Source organism: Ceratotherium simum, chromosome 3, assembly GCF_057802395.1.
Source record: "Ceratotherium simum simum isolate JZ-2026a chromosome 3, ASM5780239v1, whole genome shotgun sequence".
Lineage (NCBI taxonomy): Eukaryota > Metazoa > Chordata > Mammalia > Perissodactyla > Rhinocerotidae > Ceratotherium > Ceratotherium simum.
Genome location: NC_141902.1, coordinates 39,412,489 through 39,426,533, shown reverse-complemented (window position 1 = coordinate 39,426,533; position 14,045 = coordinate 39,412,489). Strand labels below are relative to the sequence as shown.

Here is a 14,045-nt window from a genome sequence, read left to right as displayed (position 1 = left end):
TTTGGAACAGATAGGTGTGGTTTCCAGTTCCAGTTTCCTCGCTCATTAGTCATGTATCCTTGGGCAAGTCCCTCCGCTTCTCTGAATCTTTATCCTCCCCCGTAAAAGGGGAATAAATAGTAACAGCACCTATGCTGTAGATACTGTGGTAACTGAAAACAACGTGTGTTTTCCCCCAGCACAGTGCCTGACTCATGGTGCTTGATGGTCAGCTGTGGTCTGCACCAGCACCAGTACTGGGAGCACCCCACCATAAACACTAACACCCAACCTTGTCTGATGGCCTGTGGCTACTCTCCGTGGGCTCGAGGATGCCCAAAGGTCAGTCATTTCTGGATGGCACTCTGGGTGGTCAAGCCAAAATTCTACAAGGGGAAGCCATTATTGCAGGCATTACTGCCCTGGAGACCACGGGGAAGTTATGGGGTAAATGGAGCGAGGATGGAGTACAAGAGAGTTTGAGCTGCTAAATAACTAATCTTAAGTTCCAGAACCACAGAGAGGACGCAGTGTCCCTGGTCCCAGATGAAAGCTTTGCTCTGAGGCTGCTGAGATGCTCTTAGCACACATGGTCACCTTCAACAGCGTTGTCCTTACAGCAGAGTGGTTACAACCAGGACACCCAGGATGGACTATTAGTGGCCCTGGTGACTCAGGGGAGGACGGCAACTACCCAGGACCCTAGGAGCAGAAGCTGCCCAGGGAGCTCTCATTCCTTCTTCCCCCTTAAACCAGTCAAGTTGAATAGCTCCTCCAGGTCTGGGAGGGTGGAGGTCCCTCTTCCGCCTTTGCTATCTGGACACAGGCAGCAAGCAGAGTCCGTCAGGGCCCATGACTTCGAGGGGGGGCTGCATTCGGAGTGAGAGGTTGCTCCTAGAAGGGAATTTGCAACAGGCTTCACCTGGAACAAGAGCCCTGGCAACGACTTAGCCTTGCTGGGCGTCCTCTGCCACCCCTTCCCTAGAAGGCTGAGAAAAAGGAGAAGTGGGGAGCAGGCAGGGAGAAGAGAGGAGGGAGAAGGAGCTGTCCTGTCTACAGAGCAGGAGGTTGGCATCGCAAGACCCTCGCTTTCCGTGGAAACCCTTACATGACTCTCACTGTACCCTGAGGAACAGAACCAGTTGCCATCCCCCTCTAAATATCAAACCTTGATTAGCAAAGCCAAACAGACTTCTGAGAAAGAAAAGGTGCTCCTCGTGGTTTTTGCAGGACCCCCACGCCAGGCCCATTTTTCCCGGTTGGGCATCCTCTCCTCCCTTATGTGAGAGGCCAGCAGTGTAGCATGGTGGTTCTCTAGAGCACTCACTCTGGGGCCAGACTGCCTGGCTCTAAGTACTGGCTCTGCCACTTTCTGGCTGTGTGGCCTTGGGCTAGTTAGTCAGTCTGTCTGTACCTTTTCTTCCTCTCAAGATGGGGCTGATAATAGTACCAACCTCACAGGGTGTTGCGAGGATTGAGTTATCCATGGAAAGCACCCAGAAGAGGGCCTGGCACCTAGCCTTCACTCAGCAAGTGTTAGCTATCATTGTTCCGCACCTATGGCTGTGACAGGAGCTCAGGGATGGAGGTAGTGGGCAGCGGGGAAGGGGCGGGTCTGGTGCACGCACGCTCGCACACACACATGCACCAACACACTCCGTGCTGTCTACCCACTCACCCCGTTACACCCACCTTGTTTTTTTTCTTTTTCTGCACAAGGAAAGGAAAGAGTAAATGCAGAATAAGTGAAAAGCTAGTGGCTTTTGGCTTCCCTGTCACCTGGTCCTCAGCTTGGGGTGAGGTTCCAGGGTCCAGAAATCCAGGTCACATGGAGCCAAAAGGGGCTGGAGGGTGAAGGGAAAAGAGTTCTCCGGACCCAGTGACCGGTGGCTGCTACGGCTTTGTTTTTATAGACCACTCTGTTATTGGACATGGCCAAGGAAAGGGATCTTCTGGCTGTTTTGTATTTCTTAATGAAGTTGGTTACTAAAACACCAAAATAGTGGCTCACCCAAACTGGCCTGAAAATGAATTTTCCTTGATTTGTAGAGTTTTGGTTTGTCTTTTAGCAAATATTTAACATAGGGAGAGACTTAATATGGAAATCCAGGTTTTGGGCTTCTTTTGTAAAATTAGAAAGTCTGAGGCTGCACGGGCCTTCGACCCCCTGTGGCAAAAATCTGGGGAGTTGAGAGCAGCTGCTCTCTGCACCCTCCAGATTGCCACAGTCGCCACCACTCCAGCTGTCCCTCCAACACGGAAGCCAAGTGTCACTTGAGAAACTGCAGGCATATCTAGGGACACCAAAACCCCCAGAGCTACCAGGTCTACTCAGTTAGGTGACATGCCAGCTCCCATAAGCTTTTTTGCAACTCCTGATAAATACTCCTCACGGATTACCAACGTTCAAAAGATAAGAATAGAACCAAATGCACTTAATACTAAAACCAACGTCTGTGATAATTCAGAAGGCACCAGAAGATCTGGCACTGGCACAGGGTCAGGATTAGAACCGTGGGCACCACTACCCAGAAGACAGTTCAGTAGGGCACTGCTGTCCTTTTATTGGCCCGACTCACACCCATAGGGCACAAGGGACTGTTTACTAACCAGGGCCCAAGCCCCAAGGCAGTCACAAGACTCCTCAACACAAGGAGACCCCAAACACACCAACTCTGTGCTTCTAACTCTGGGTCTCACACCCCCGGGAACAGGTCTCAGTGTGGTAGTGGGGGAAGGAGCCTGAGTCTGGGCTCCGAGAATCTGGATGTGAGTTCCAGCCCTGCTACTTATGAGCTCTGTGAACTCGAGGGAGCCATTTAACCCCAAGGAGCCTCCACTTCCTTACTTGAAAACCAGGAATAATAACCTTATTACATCTCAGAAACCTCACAAGGATCAAGTGAGATAACACATGTGAGAAGTACCTTGTAAGATAGACAACATGTGAATGATAACCACCGTTTAAGGGCCCATGCTGTGCCAGACACTTCACACACATGATCTCATTGATTCAGACCTCACAAAAGCCTTGCAAGAGTCATTTTACAGAATAGGAAACTGAGTCAGAGGGGTTATGTAACTTGTCCAGGCCACCCAGCTGGTAGATGGAGGACCCAGGTTTTGATGCTGACTCCAGACTCTCTATATGAGGTCGCACCTCATAATCCAATGTTAGCTGCTGCTCTTGTCTTCCCTTCCTATGGCCTTGACCTCTCCCTCTAATTGTTCAAACTGCTTCTCCCTTCTAGGACTCTCTCCTGTACTTCCCAGCCCCTGGACTGACTAAATGGCTCCAGGACATAAGGCCCATTACTTCCGGTCATGCCAAACAGAAGTTGCGGTAACATGGAATAATTGCTCTACACCCTCCAGACTCCCATCTCCCTCTGCCAATACCCAGTCTCCCCTCCACCACCCGCCTGTCCCCTTCCTGGATCAGGGAAGGTGACCCACTGGACCTTCTCACATGTAAGAGCTAAACCACTCACCACTGGCCGATCCACGGAGATTGTGTTTTCAACTTCCCTGTGAGGAACACAAACATGAGGGGTCTCAGTGTCACCAGCAGCAAGGAAGCACAGAGAGGATTTGCTCAGGTCACCTGGTTTCTTGGAGCCAAATTGAGACTGACCTCAAGAGAACCCCATGAACTAACATCCCCCACACCAGGAACCAGCCCCATGAGGCACCATCCCCAGAAGCCAAGGGCAGACACACGGGTTCTTGTTGGCTTTGCCCAGAGCTCCCCAAAAGCATGACCCAGCCACCTACCCACAGACCTTGTGCTTCTTTCAGGGACAGAGGTCAGAGTGGCAGGGCCTATGAACTCATCTGTGGTGGCCAAGAGGGCAGGATGTGGCCTTGCTGGCTTCCCTGGCCACCCTACCTAAAAGTTCAGTCACCCCAACACATCCTATCCCTGTTCCCTACTTAATTTTTTCTCCTTATCACTTATCTAACTCTAATATACTATGTATATGTCTTTTCCTGTACATTGTTGTCTCTTGCTAGAAAATCAAGCTCCATGAAGGTGGGGATTACTTTCTGTTTAATTCACTGCTCCATCCTCAGTGCCTAGAAGAAGAGTTCCTGGAACACAGTGGGTGCTTAATAAATAGCTGTGGGATGACTGACTGATTGACTGACTGAATGAATAAATGAATGAATGAATGAATGAATGAATGGGGGAGATGTGGCCAGTGGCTCAGGAGCAGAGGAAAAGGTGCAGCCTGGTCAGTGTATCCCAGGACCCCTGGAGGAGAGCAGTCCAGCTGCCCCATGCTTCCAGTCTCTATAATGGGCCACGTGGGCGTTTAGGAACAGGTGGGAAAGTGGGGCTGGGACTCACTCAGAGAGGTTCCTCTTTTCCGAGAAGACCCGGAGGATGAATTCTCCCTCCTGGTGGGGCTCATAGGTGGAGGGGACGATGACGTACTCGCTGGGAGGCAGGCGGAAGCGCTGGGACACCTCCCGCATGTTGATGTAGGTCTTGCTCCTGGCCTTGGAGGCATTGTACAGGAAGAAGTCCTTCTGCAGGTGCTGCCTGTTCCCGTGCATCTGATGGGGAGAAGAGCCCCAGGGACCTGAGCCCCTCCTCACAGTCCCCTCCAGTGATCCCTTCCCAACTCCCTGGTCACCCAGTTCGCAGTCTTGACCTACCTACTTCCAATTCCCAAGGCCTCAAATAGCTCAGCATCCCTGGAGCTCCCCACCCCCTTTCCTCTTCGTTTCTGTTGTGATGCAGGAGTGAAGGTCAAGTCTGTCGTTCCCCCACTCGGGGCCACTTACCAGAACTGCTGCTGGTCAGCTCCGAATCACCTCCAGGCTGGGGAAGGACCCCAAGGAGGCAGGAGGGGCCTTGGCTGGGGTCTGAGGGAGGCGATTCCTCCATCCCAAAGAGGGCAGTCACTCTCAGAATGTGTCTGTGTGACTATGTGTGTGAGTGTGAATGTGCATGAGTGTGAGCAAGTGTGTGTGTGTGAGTGTGGATAAGTGACTATGGATGTGTGAGAACATGTGTGTGACGATCTCGGGTGGGAAGGGAGAAAGGGCACATCATGAGGGTGGTAGTCAGGAGCTCATGCAGTACCCTGAGGCACCTGCCCTGGAGTTGGGTAATGAGGGCAAGACCTTTTCCTGTCATAATCCTGCCCACAAACCCCACCGGGAAGCCCCCTGATGTGCCACAGACAGACACAGGATCCCCAGGTAATGCTGCACACAACTGTCGGCCGCTGCCATTTTTTTACCTCTTTGGGAACCTTGAGGAGAAACAGAAAAAGAAGATGCTCAGATTCTGTGGATTTCAGATCTGAATGGGGATGAGAAGCTTACAAGAAGGGAATGCTAGCAATTGTGGAGTGAATGCTGAAGTCTGACTCCCCATGTACCTACCCGGCCAGCCCTGCCCACTCCATCACCCCCCAGCCTGGATTTTTTCCACTCGTTACAAACATCGAAGAGGTTCTGACACAAGTGGGCCTGATACCAGGAGTTCTGGGGGGTCGCTGAGTATTGGGGAAGCCAGAGGACCCTTCTGGAAGTCCCCGCAAGCCTCCTCCTTGAGAAGGTGTCTGTTTCCTGGGCTGAAGCTCGGCAGGGACTACGCACCTCGTAGATGGCGAAGCCGATGGTGAAGAGGTTGGCCCCCAGTTTCCGGTTCTTCCGCCGGTTCTTCTGCATCAGGGCCACCAGGAAGCTACAGATCACCTCCGAGTCGTCGGGGTCATCGTCCTCCTCCAGGAGCTTCAGACGGTACTGCGGGTTGGTCCAGAAAGTGTCTGTGCCCCCAGAAAGGAAACGTACGTTCAGATCTGCCTCTCCCGAGAAAGATCAAGAAGGGAAATGAGACGGAGGGAACCTATTTATCTTTATCTCCCGCATCCAGGTGCTCAACAAATATGGAAGGAATGATTCAGGCATTTGTCTAATTATTTGTCTAATTATTTAAATAGATAAAGTAATTTTTCTAATTATTAGGTACAGGTAGCCTATATCTTTATACAGACGGAGCTGCACTGATTGGCTGTGTGGCTCTTCCTTCCCCTCTGAACTTTCCTTCTCAGTCTTTGCTGATGGCTTCACTTTCCTCGCCTGCCCCTGAAATGTAGTTGGTCCCTGGGATTTGATCCCAGGCCTCTTCTCTAACCCCACCATGCTGCTCTCCTAGGCTGTCTTATCTAATTCCACTTTTTAACTGCTCGCTACATGCTGCTGATGTCTGAGCTGTAGATCCCAGCCTCAATCTCTCTTTTGACCCCCTTCCTAACTTCCCTTCTTCTCTCCCTTCTTTCTTTCTTTTCTTCTTTCCTTCTTCTCTTCTTTCCATCCTTTGTTCCTTCCTTCCACAAATACATATTGACTCCCTATCATATAACCAAGTACTGTTTTAATGTGTGCATTCAATTCTCTATTACACATCTTCACTTGGATAGTCTATAAGTGCCTCAAACTTTGTGTCCCAAACTAAACTCCCCTCCCTACCAGCCCACAATCAACCCCCCCAAAAACACACTGATTTTTTTCTCTTGTGTGTCTTATATTGTGACATTGACACCATCCATTCAGGGTCCCAAACTGGGAATCTTGAAGTCATTCTTCATTCTTCCTTCCACACATCACCCAGTATTCTCTCCCCTGAATCTGCCCTGTCTCCTCCATCTGTGCTTATCCTGACTTGGCCTAGACTTTCGTCTTCTCTGGCTTGAACTCTTACAGTAGCTGCTAACTCGGTCCTCCAGCAGCGTTACGAACAGAGTACTGTTCTGACACAGTGTCCTCCTTAAAAGCTGTTTTGTTGTTGTTAGTGCCGTGGAGTTGATTCCGACTCCTAGTGAGACAGCCCTCGACAGACGACTGGGAAACGAACCCGGGCCGTGGCAGTGCGAGTGCCAAATCTTAACTACTAGACCACTACGGCTGCCTTAAAAAGCTGTTACAAGCTTCCTATTGCAAGTTCCTCAGCATGGCGGTTTCCTTATCAATAAAATGGGGAGGGTTTAATAAGATAATGTATGTCTGGGACTTAGTAGAGACTCGGCAAATGCTATTTTATTATATAATAATAATATCATTATATTATTATTAATATTATTCTACCTGGAACTTGTTCTGCTTGGACCCTTCCCCCATCCAGAGCATCTCCCACCTGGGAAGTTGCGGCAGCCTCCGGCAGAGCAGCCCCTCACCCAGCGGCCCTCGTTCACGGACACGGTCCAGGTCTGAAGCTTGTCAGACTCCAGGGCGTCGGCTGTGAGGTTGCAGATCTCTAGCTTTGTGAAATGGTAGATGAAATCGTCATATGACATCCTGAGAGGTTGGAAGAAGAGAGACCCATGTGGGAGGCTGGGAAAGGTAAGACTCCAGGGCTAACAGCACAATAAAATAGTCCAGAGGAACTTGGTCATGGTCCCAGAGAGGACCTTGTCCTTCCTTTTTAGGGAAACACTGTCAGCTCTGATGTATCCACCCCAAACTCATCTCTTCCAATAAGGACTCAAACTCATGTGTCCTTGATGGGAGAGCTCTGCAGCAATTCAGTTCTCCAAAGGGTTACCGTGTGCCCCTCTGCTGGGCCCACGCGCTGTGCTAGGCACGGGGGAAAGGGAGAGAGTTGGGGAAGGACAGACAATTAAGCAACCAATTTTAAGAGTGATGGGTATCACAAATAAATTAATCCCAGTCCTGGGGAAAACAAGGAGGTCCCAAAGAAAGTTCTCTTTAAGCTGAGACTTGAAGGTTGAGTGAAATGATTTGAGTGAGCGTGAGGGTGGCATTGGGAAAGCAGAGTAAGTAGAGTTTCCTACGTTCAGAAAACAGCTCTGGGAAGGCCAGGGAGCAAGCGGCTGGAGCAGCATGCATGGCAGAGGGGCACAGGTGAGGCAGGAGCCACTTCATGCTGGCCTGGTCCTGGGCTCAGTTGTCACCGGGACCTGGCGGGCTCCTCTCAGAAGCTCAGCCTTGCTGGGCCTCCGGCTGGAGGAGAACAGGGCCCAGGTCTCCTCAGGGCTAGAATGGGACGGCCTCTGTCCAGGGACTGAGGTTTGAGATTTCAGCTCCCCAACCCCTCGCTTATCCTTTGGGGTCCTCCTGGGTCCTGGACTCACCAGAACTCTCCGTCCTCAGTGACCTGGTGCTGCAGACGGGCCTTCTCTTCTTTGTCCACAAAGCTCCAGTCCTTCCAACTAGAGGGAAAATGGAGGAATTATAGAAGGAGGAGAAGGGAAGGCCTGATGTGGGTTGGGACAGGAGGCATCAGAGAAATATGAAGTTCAAAGAGTAGCCCATCTCCGGTTGTAGCCAGCATGAACCATCAAAATGCAAACCTGATCTGATACCCTCAGTGTAAAACCAATAATAGCTTCCCACCATCCTCAGGATTAAGACCAAACTCCTTCAGTGGGTTTACAAGGGCTTGGCCCTTTTCTAGCTGAATTTTTTTACCCCTCCTCACACTTTAAAGGTTAAGAGTTGGGCTCTGGAAATAGATAAACTGGGATTCCAATTTGATAATACCAGTACTGGTTATGCAACCTTGGGCGTGTCACTGAACCTCTCTCAGCTTCTGTTTTCTCAACTGCAAAAGGGGAATTAATATATCATCTACTCACAGGGCTGTGATGAGCAATAAAGGAAATAATAGATGCAAACCTTTCAGAACAGTGCCTGTCATCGAAAAAGTAACTGAGTTACTAAGAAAAAGACCAAGCCTGTAAACATCTTTCTCCTGCCACCCCAGGAACAGCCTAGCTTTGTGTTTTTGAAGGCTGGGAAGTTTTATACACCCTCTCTCCCAAAGAAGGAGGAAATAAAGCACATTTGTGTTTCAGGCACACTGAGGGAGAATGAACTGAAACTGGGTTGTCCCTGGAAAGGTAAGGGACTGGGGAAGTGCTTGGAGTCAAGGGATGCGGGAGGGGAAATGGAGATTCCTGAGACCAGAAGGAGGGATGCAGGGCTGGGGGGAGAGGAGTCTCCTTAAGTGACCAAGGGCTGGGCGCCACTTATCAGCCATCCCTGTGATGGAGGCATTCACAGGAAGTAGGTTAAGACTGGACACCAACTGGAGAACACAGCGAGGGTCCCTGAGGGTGACTCTGGCCAGTAGAGTGGACAACCAATAGGGCACCAAGGGTCTTCCCAGAGCAGAGAGTCCAGTTCAAATGCCACTTCCTCCAGGCCACCTTTTTCTACTCTTCCTGTCCCACCCAAACTAGGAGAGGGACTCCCTCTTTGTGACCCTTACCATAGCATTTTTCTTATGTAATTATTAGTGTTTGTTTGTCTGTCCTTCCCACTGGACCTTAAAGTCTGCAAGGGCAGGGCCTGTATCTCTGTTCATTTCTAAGTCCCCAGACAGTAGCAGGAGGCCTGGCACATACTCAGCACTGAGAAAGTAAGAATTTGTCGCATGGAAAAGTGAAGGAGACAGTAAGGAGAGAAGGATCAGCACCTTATCGCAGTCTATCCAGGGAGGCTGCCTGTTCATGGAATATCTCCAGTGCCTAGACCTGTGCCTGCTATTTAGCAGGTGCTCATAAATACTTGCTAAGTGAATGAATGGCCGAATGAATTAGTAATTATGATGCTCTGGGATGAGAGGTGTGTCGAGGTAAGCACAGGGGCTGAGGGCACACACAGCCTAGGTGTGGTCCTTCTCAGATACTGAGTCCTGCTGTCCCTTCTCGGGAATAAAAGAGGAGCTCAAGGGGCTGCCCTCCACTCACTGAGGCAATCAGGTTCCAATGATTGGGGTGGGGCGATAAAGGCTTCATAAATGTTCTAGAGCCTTCATACTCACTTCCTCATGTTTGTTATTTTTGCTGCCCCCAGTCTGTTGCTCTCAGTGATAAGCAGTAAAGTTCTTTCAAAGGGCCTGAACACCTTCTTATGGGCACAGTGAGGGACAGGAAATCTTAGCACTGGCTAAGCGCTCTCCAGACACCATCACATTTTTTCCTCATAGCAGCCCACCAGGTAAGTGCTAATCTTGTTCCCATTTTACAGATAAGGCAACAGAGACACTGAGACAGGAAGCCACTTGTTCAGTCCACACCCTAGCATTAAGACTCCCCTCCCGCCTGGACCTAACCCACGCTTTCTAGAATCTTTCCTTTCCAGCCAGTGGCCATCAACAAGCTCTCTGGATCCCAGGCTCCCCTGGCTCTGCTCCCCACTGTTCCCTGAAGCCCACATCCCCTCTTCTCCTCTGCAGATCATTGGTTTTGAGGGTAATTTTAGACCAAGCATTTGTAGTACTCTTGTGGCTCAGTACTCAACCCAGCCTTGCCCCAGGCCCTGTTGTCCCCTACTGGTGGGATCTCCTCACCTACCTATCACTCCAGGAGCCATTCCACTCCACCTGGCCCCAGGGGTTCCGCAGCCGCACCAGCTTCACTTTCTCATTCTTGAACCAGGCCTTGGGCAAAGAGAAGAAGCTCTCTCACTCTGGGCCCTTTCTGGAAAGGGAGTCTTCTATTTTGCCCTGAGGGCTGGGACTGGGATAGGGGGAGGATTCCATATAGGGGGCTGTCCTGCTTGGTTCTGGTTAAGGAGACTAATCAGAAGCTCCTCATGGAATGGCAGGGTGAGGAGTCAGAACCTTAGGACTGAGTCCACAGGAGTCAGGGCTTGACCATTGCCTTGCCATCTTCTAAGAAGTGATTTTCCCAGCAAACATCTGGCCATGATGAGCTTTGGGGGAGGAGGCAGGGCATATATTGTAGGCCCCACTAGCACATTAGGTGTCTTTGCATGAGTTAGAAAAAAACATCCCTGCTGGCTGAGGAACTACAGACAAATGTCCCCTCTAGATGGACCGATCAGAAAAAGGTGCCTCTTCCTCTAGTCTGCTGTGTGGGCTGCTGCAGACAATGACCCTCTCTGCCCATCCCTGTGAACAGGGCACAACCTGCCCAACTGTGTGCAACAGGCCTGACAAGGTTCCTGTCTATGACCTGACCCAGTAAAGGCCAGACATCCCAGTGGGAGCAAAACATTGTAACTGTGATAGAACAGGAAACAGGAGAGCCCGTGAAATCAATTTCAATCAAAAACAAAGTGATTTCTATGTGTTCCTTGGAAATGCTGGGAAAATTGCCAACTTCAGCACTAAAACGAAGATCAACTGAGCACCATCTTGTGGCAAGATCCACCTCTACCAGTCCCAATGGTGCCAGGTGTTTGGCGTTTAGCCTGAGCCTTGAGTGGACCCCGTGATTGGAGGCAAGCTCTGCAGATACGCACGGACACAGAAAGCTAAGTCCTGACTGCGGGAGCTACCCAAGTAGCTCCTCAAGTCCCGTCCTGCCAAGCCCCACCAGGCTTACCTCCTCCAGCCCAGTGACCGAGTAGGCATGGCCTCTGACTAGCCCACAGGGCATTCTTGTCTCATACTGAACCGGAACAATTGTCTGTGGAGCGAAAACCCGACAGCTTGTCAGGGGCTGGGGAGTAGAAGTTCTGCTGCCTGAGATAAAGTTCATACTGGTTCTATTTTCTGGGTTCTGTGAGGACGAAGACTACTCCACTCCCTGAAACTCTCTCTCCCAATCCTGAGAAGACACTCACTGGCCCCTTAAGACTTAAGAGTCAAGAAGACACAGCCCAGACAAGTGGGTTCCCTCAAGCTGGTTGCCCTGAAAAGGTCTGTCTGACCATCGGAGAGCAACATAGAGGATGGGATGCGAGGTGGGTGAGAGCCCCTCCCTTCTAGATCCCTTAGGGCCTTTCAAAGGAGGAAGAGAGACAGATGGAGGCTGCCCTGGACTCTGGCTCCCCCTTCCCCTGAGCCCACCCAGGGTTGACTGTTCCTGGAAGAGAAGGATTGAGAAAAGGGGTTAGATGAAACGTATAGGTCTGACCCTTTTCTTTACATCCCCTCACCTCCTCCACACCCACCTAGAACATGATGTTCAAGAAATCAAGAGTCACAGTGCCCAAGGAGAGAATTCTGAGGAGGACAGAGGAGAGTCCTGCTCGGACATGACTGTGCGTAAGGGTAGCTCTGCCATTTGCAGAGATTTCCAAGTTGCAGCCGTGGGAAATCCTTGGCAGAGGGGTAGGATCACCAAAGCCCAGTGAGCCCTGGACGGGATCTCTGTGGCTTCACTTTGCCTCATAACGTTAACAGCTTTAAGAGGAGCTTCCCAAAGCCGTGCTGGGCTGTGGAATTCCTGGAGCCCTTTTCAAGGTGAGGGGTGTGTGTGGGGCTTGGGCTTTTGGCATCAGCCTCTTCCCGATCTCAATCTTCATATGACCTAGATCACGCTGAGTAGAAAGGGAGCGGGCAGGAGGCTCATGAATCCCTCAGTTCTAGACCTGGGAAACCATTTGAAATGAGTCTTTTGGCATTACGTGTGCATACCTAGCAATTCCACTGCTGGCAGTCTGTCCTAAGGAAATCATCATGGATGTACACAAAGATTTATCTATTAGGATGCTCATTATAGCATTTAAAAATAATAGCCAAAATCAGAAAAACAATCTAATTTTCCAAGAATAGGGTATTGGGTAAATAAATAATAACATCTGTACATTGGAATATTGTGCAGCCACTAAAAAATGTTATGGGAGACACATTAAGAATATAATTCTCATAAAAAAAGAATATAATTCTTATTGGCACATAAGAATATAAAGTTAACTGGAAAAAAGCATGCTGCAAAGAGGTACATACCATTGACAACATTTTAAAAATAAAAATTTAGATTGTGTGCATTGAAAAATGCTGAAAGGACATATACCAAATGTTAAGAGTTATTATCTTTAGATGGGGAAAATGTAGGTTAATTTTTCCTCTGCTTTACTATATGGCTCAGTATTCGTCACTGAGCATGTATTGCTTCTGAAAGAACTAGAATATGAATACTCTATGAGGGGAGAGACTTTGCTTTATTTACTTGAATAGTGAAAAGGGGAGAGAATTTTCTTTGTTTCCCATAAGAATGCCTGGCACCCAGTAGGAGCTCAATAAATATGTGCTAAATGAATAAATGAATGAATTAGGAGAGGAGAAATATTTTAAAATAATTGAAGTCTCACCTGTATTTCTGCCTGTTAATTTGTTATCAGAGAAACTGCCTGGACCATGGAGTATAAAGGCAGTCCCACAGAGATTCTCTCCAAATCCTGTCTCTCCCACCTTTTTCAGGAGCCTTGGAACAGGCAAGTTATTCCAACCCAGACCCTTGGGAGGCCCGGTGGGGGTCTGTGTGTAAGGCACTGGCTGCTGAGGGGAGTTTGACACCAATAGCGTAGGTGGGATGGTCAATTGGGTCTGGACAATTGGAGGTGTACACACCCGGCTTGGTCTGTCATCTGAGTCTCTGGGGATGAGGTCTGAGTCCCTGAGCCGTGAGTTATCCATATTCCTCACCATCCGTTCAATCAAATCCCCCATTTTCAGCCCAGAAGGAGAGGTTCCATAGGTCATGTTTGTGCCATCCTGAGGTCCGACATGAAGGGCAGGGGACAGTCCAGGAGAGGGAGAGAGAGCAAACAAATGAGGGTGATGGGAAAGGAAAGAGACAGAGGGAAGAGAGGGGACAGACAAAGGAAAACAGGAGAGAGAAACAGACCATGAATGGAGAAAAGATGGAGAAAAATGATACAGAAAGAAAATGTTCATCTATGGGTGTTTTATGCTAACTGATCTCCCCAGGCTTTCCTACCCATTAGGAGTATTGGGAGAGGAAGGAACAGGAATTCAGCTTGGGCCCCTTCCTCAAGAATGGAAAGCGCCAAAGCTATTAAACACTGAGCAGCCCCCAGGGCAGGTGTGTCTCCTGAAACACAGGAGGCCTGGCCAGTCTGCCATCTCCTTAGCCTTGGCTCCCGTCTCAGTTCACACCACTTTGTTGCACTGAGAGGGGGACCGCAGGCTGAGCTTCTCGCAGATTACAACACAAAGCCCATGTCCCAGGTGAGAGATACAATCAATGCTCAATGACTGGGAAGCTTTCTTAGAGAACTGGTAGGCTCAGGTCCATAGCCAAGTATGTGGCTGGCTTAATGGGGGCATGCTGGGACTGAGCAGCACTGGGCACAGAGGCCCGCACTGACAT

At 49.8% G+C, this 14,045-nt stretch overlaps 1 protein-coding gene across 4 annotated transcripts in view; it reads right to left on the bottom strand.

The window, feature by feature from the left end:
* Nucleotides 1–14,045, bottom strand: part of CAPN3 (calpain 3) — a 45,022-nt gene that overhangs the window by 5,287 nt on the left and 25,690 nt on the right. Inside the window, exons 6-15 of one of the 4 annotated variants that reach the window (XM_004421462.3) lie at nt 13,283–13,426; nt 11,310–11,393; nt 10,314–10,399; nt 8,088–8,165; nt 7,130–7,290; nt 5,593–5,762; nt 5,232–5,243; nt 4,331–4,539; nt 3,471–3,507; nt 1,672–1,689 (exon numbers count right to left, since the gene is read on the bottom strand). In XM_004421462.3, coding sequence (XP_004421519.1) covers nt 1,672–1,689; nt 3,471–3,507; nt 4,331–4,539; nt 5,232–5,243; nt 5,593–5,762; nt 7,130–7,290; nt 8,088–8,165; nt 10,314–10,399; nt 11,310–11,393; nt 13,283–13,426 — 999 coding nt within the window. The remainder of the gene's footprint in view (nt 1–1,671; nt 1,690–3,470; nt 3,508–4,330; nt 4,540–5,231; nt 5,244–5,592; nt 5,763–7,129; nt 7,291–8,087; nt 8,166–10,313; nt 10,400–11,309; nt 11,394–13,282; nt 13,427–14,045) is intronic. The other 3 variants (XM_087425878.1, XM_087425868.1, XM_004421466.3) reach the window with 3 other exon arrangements.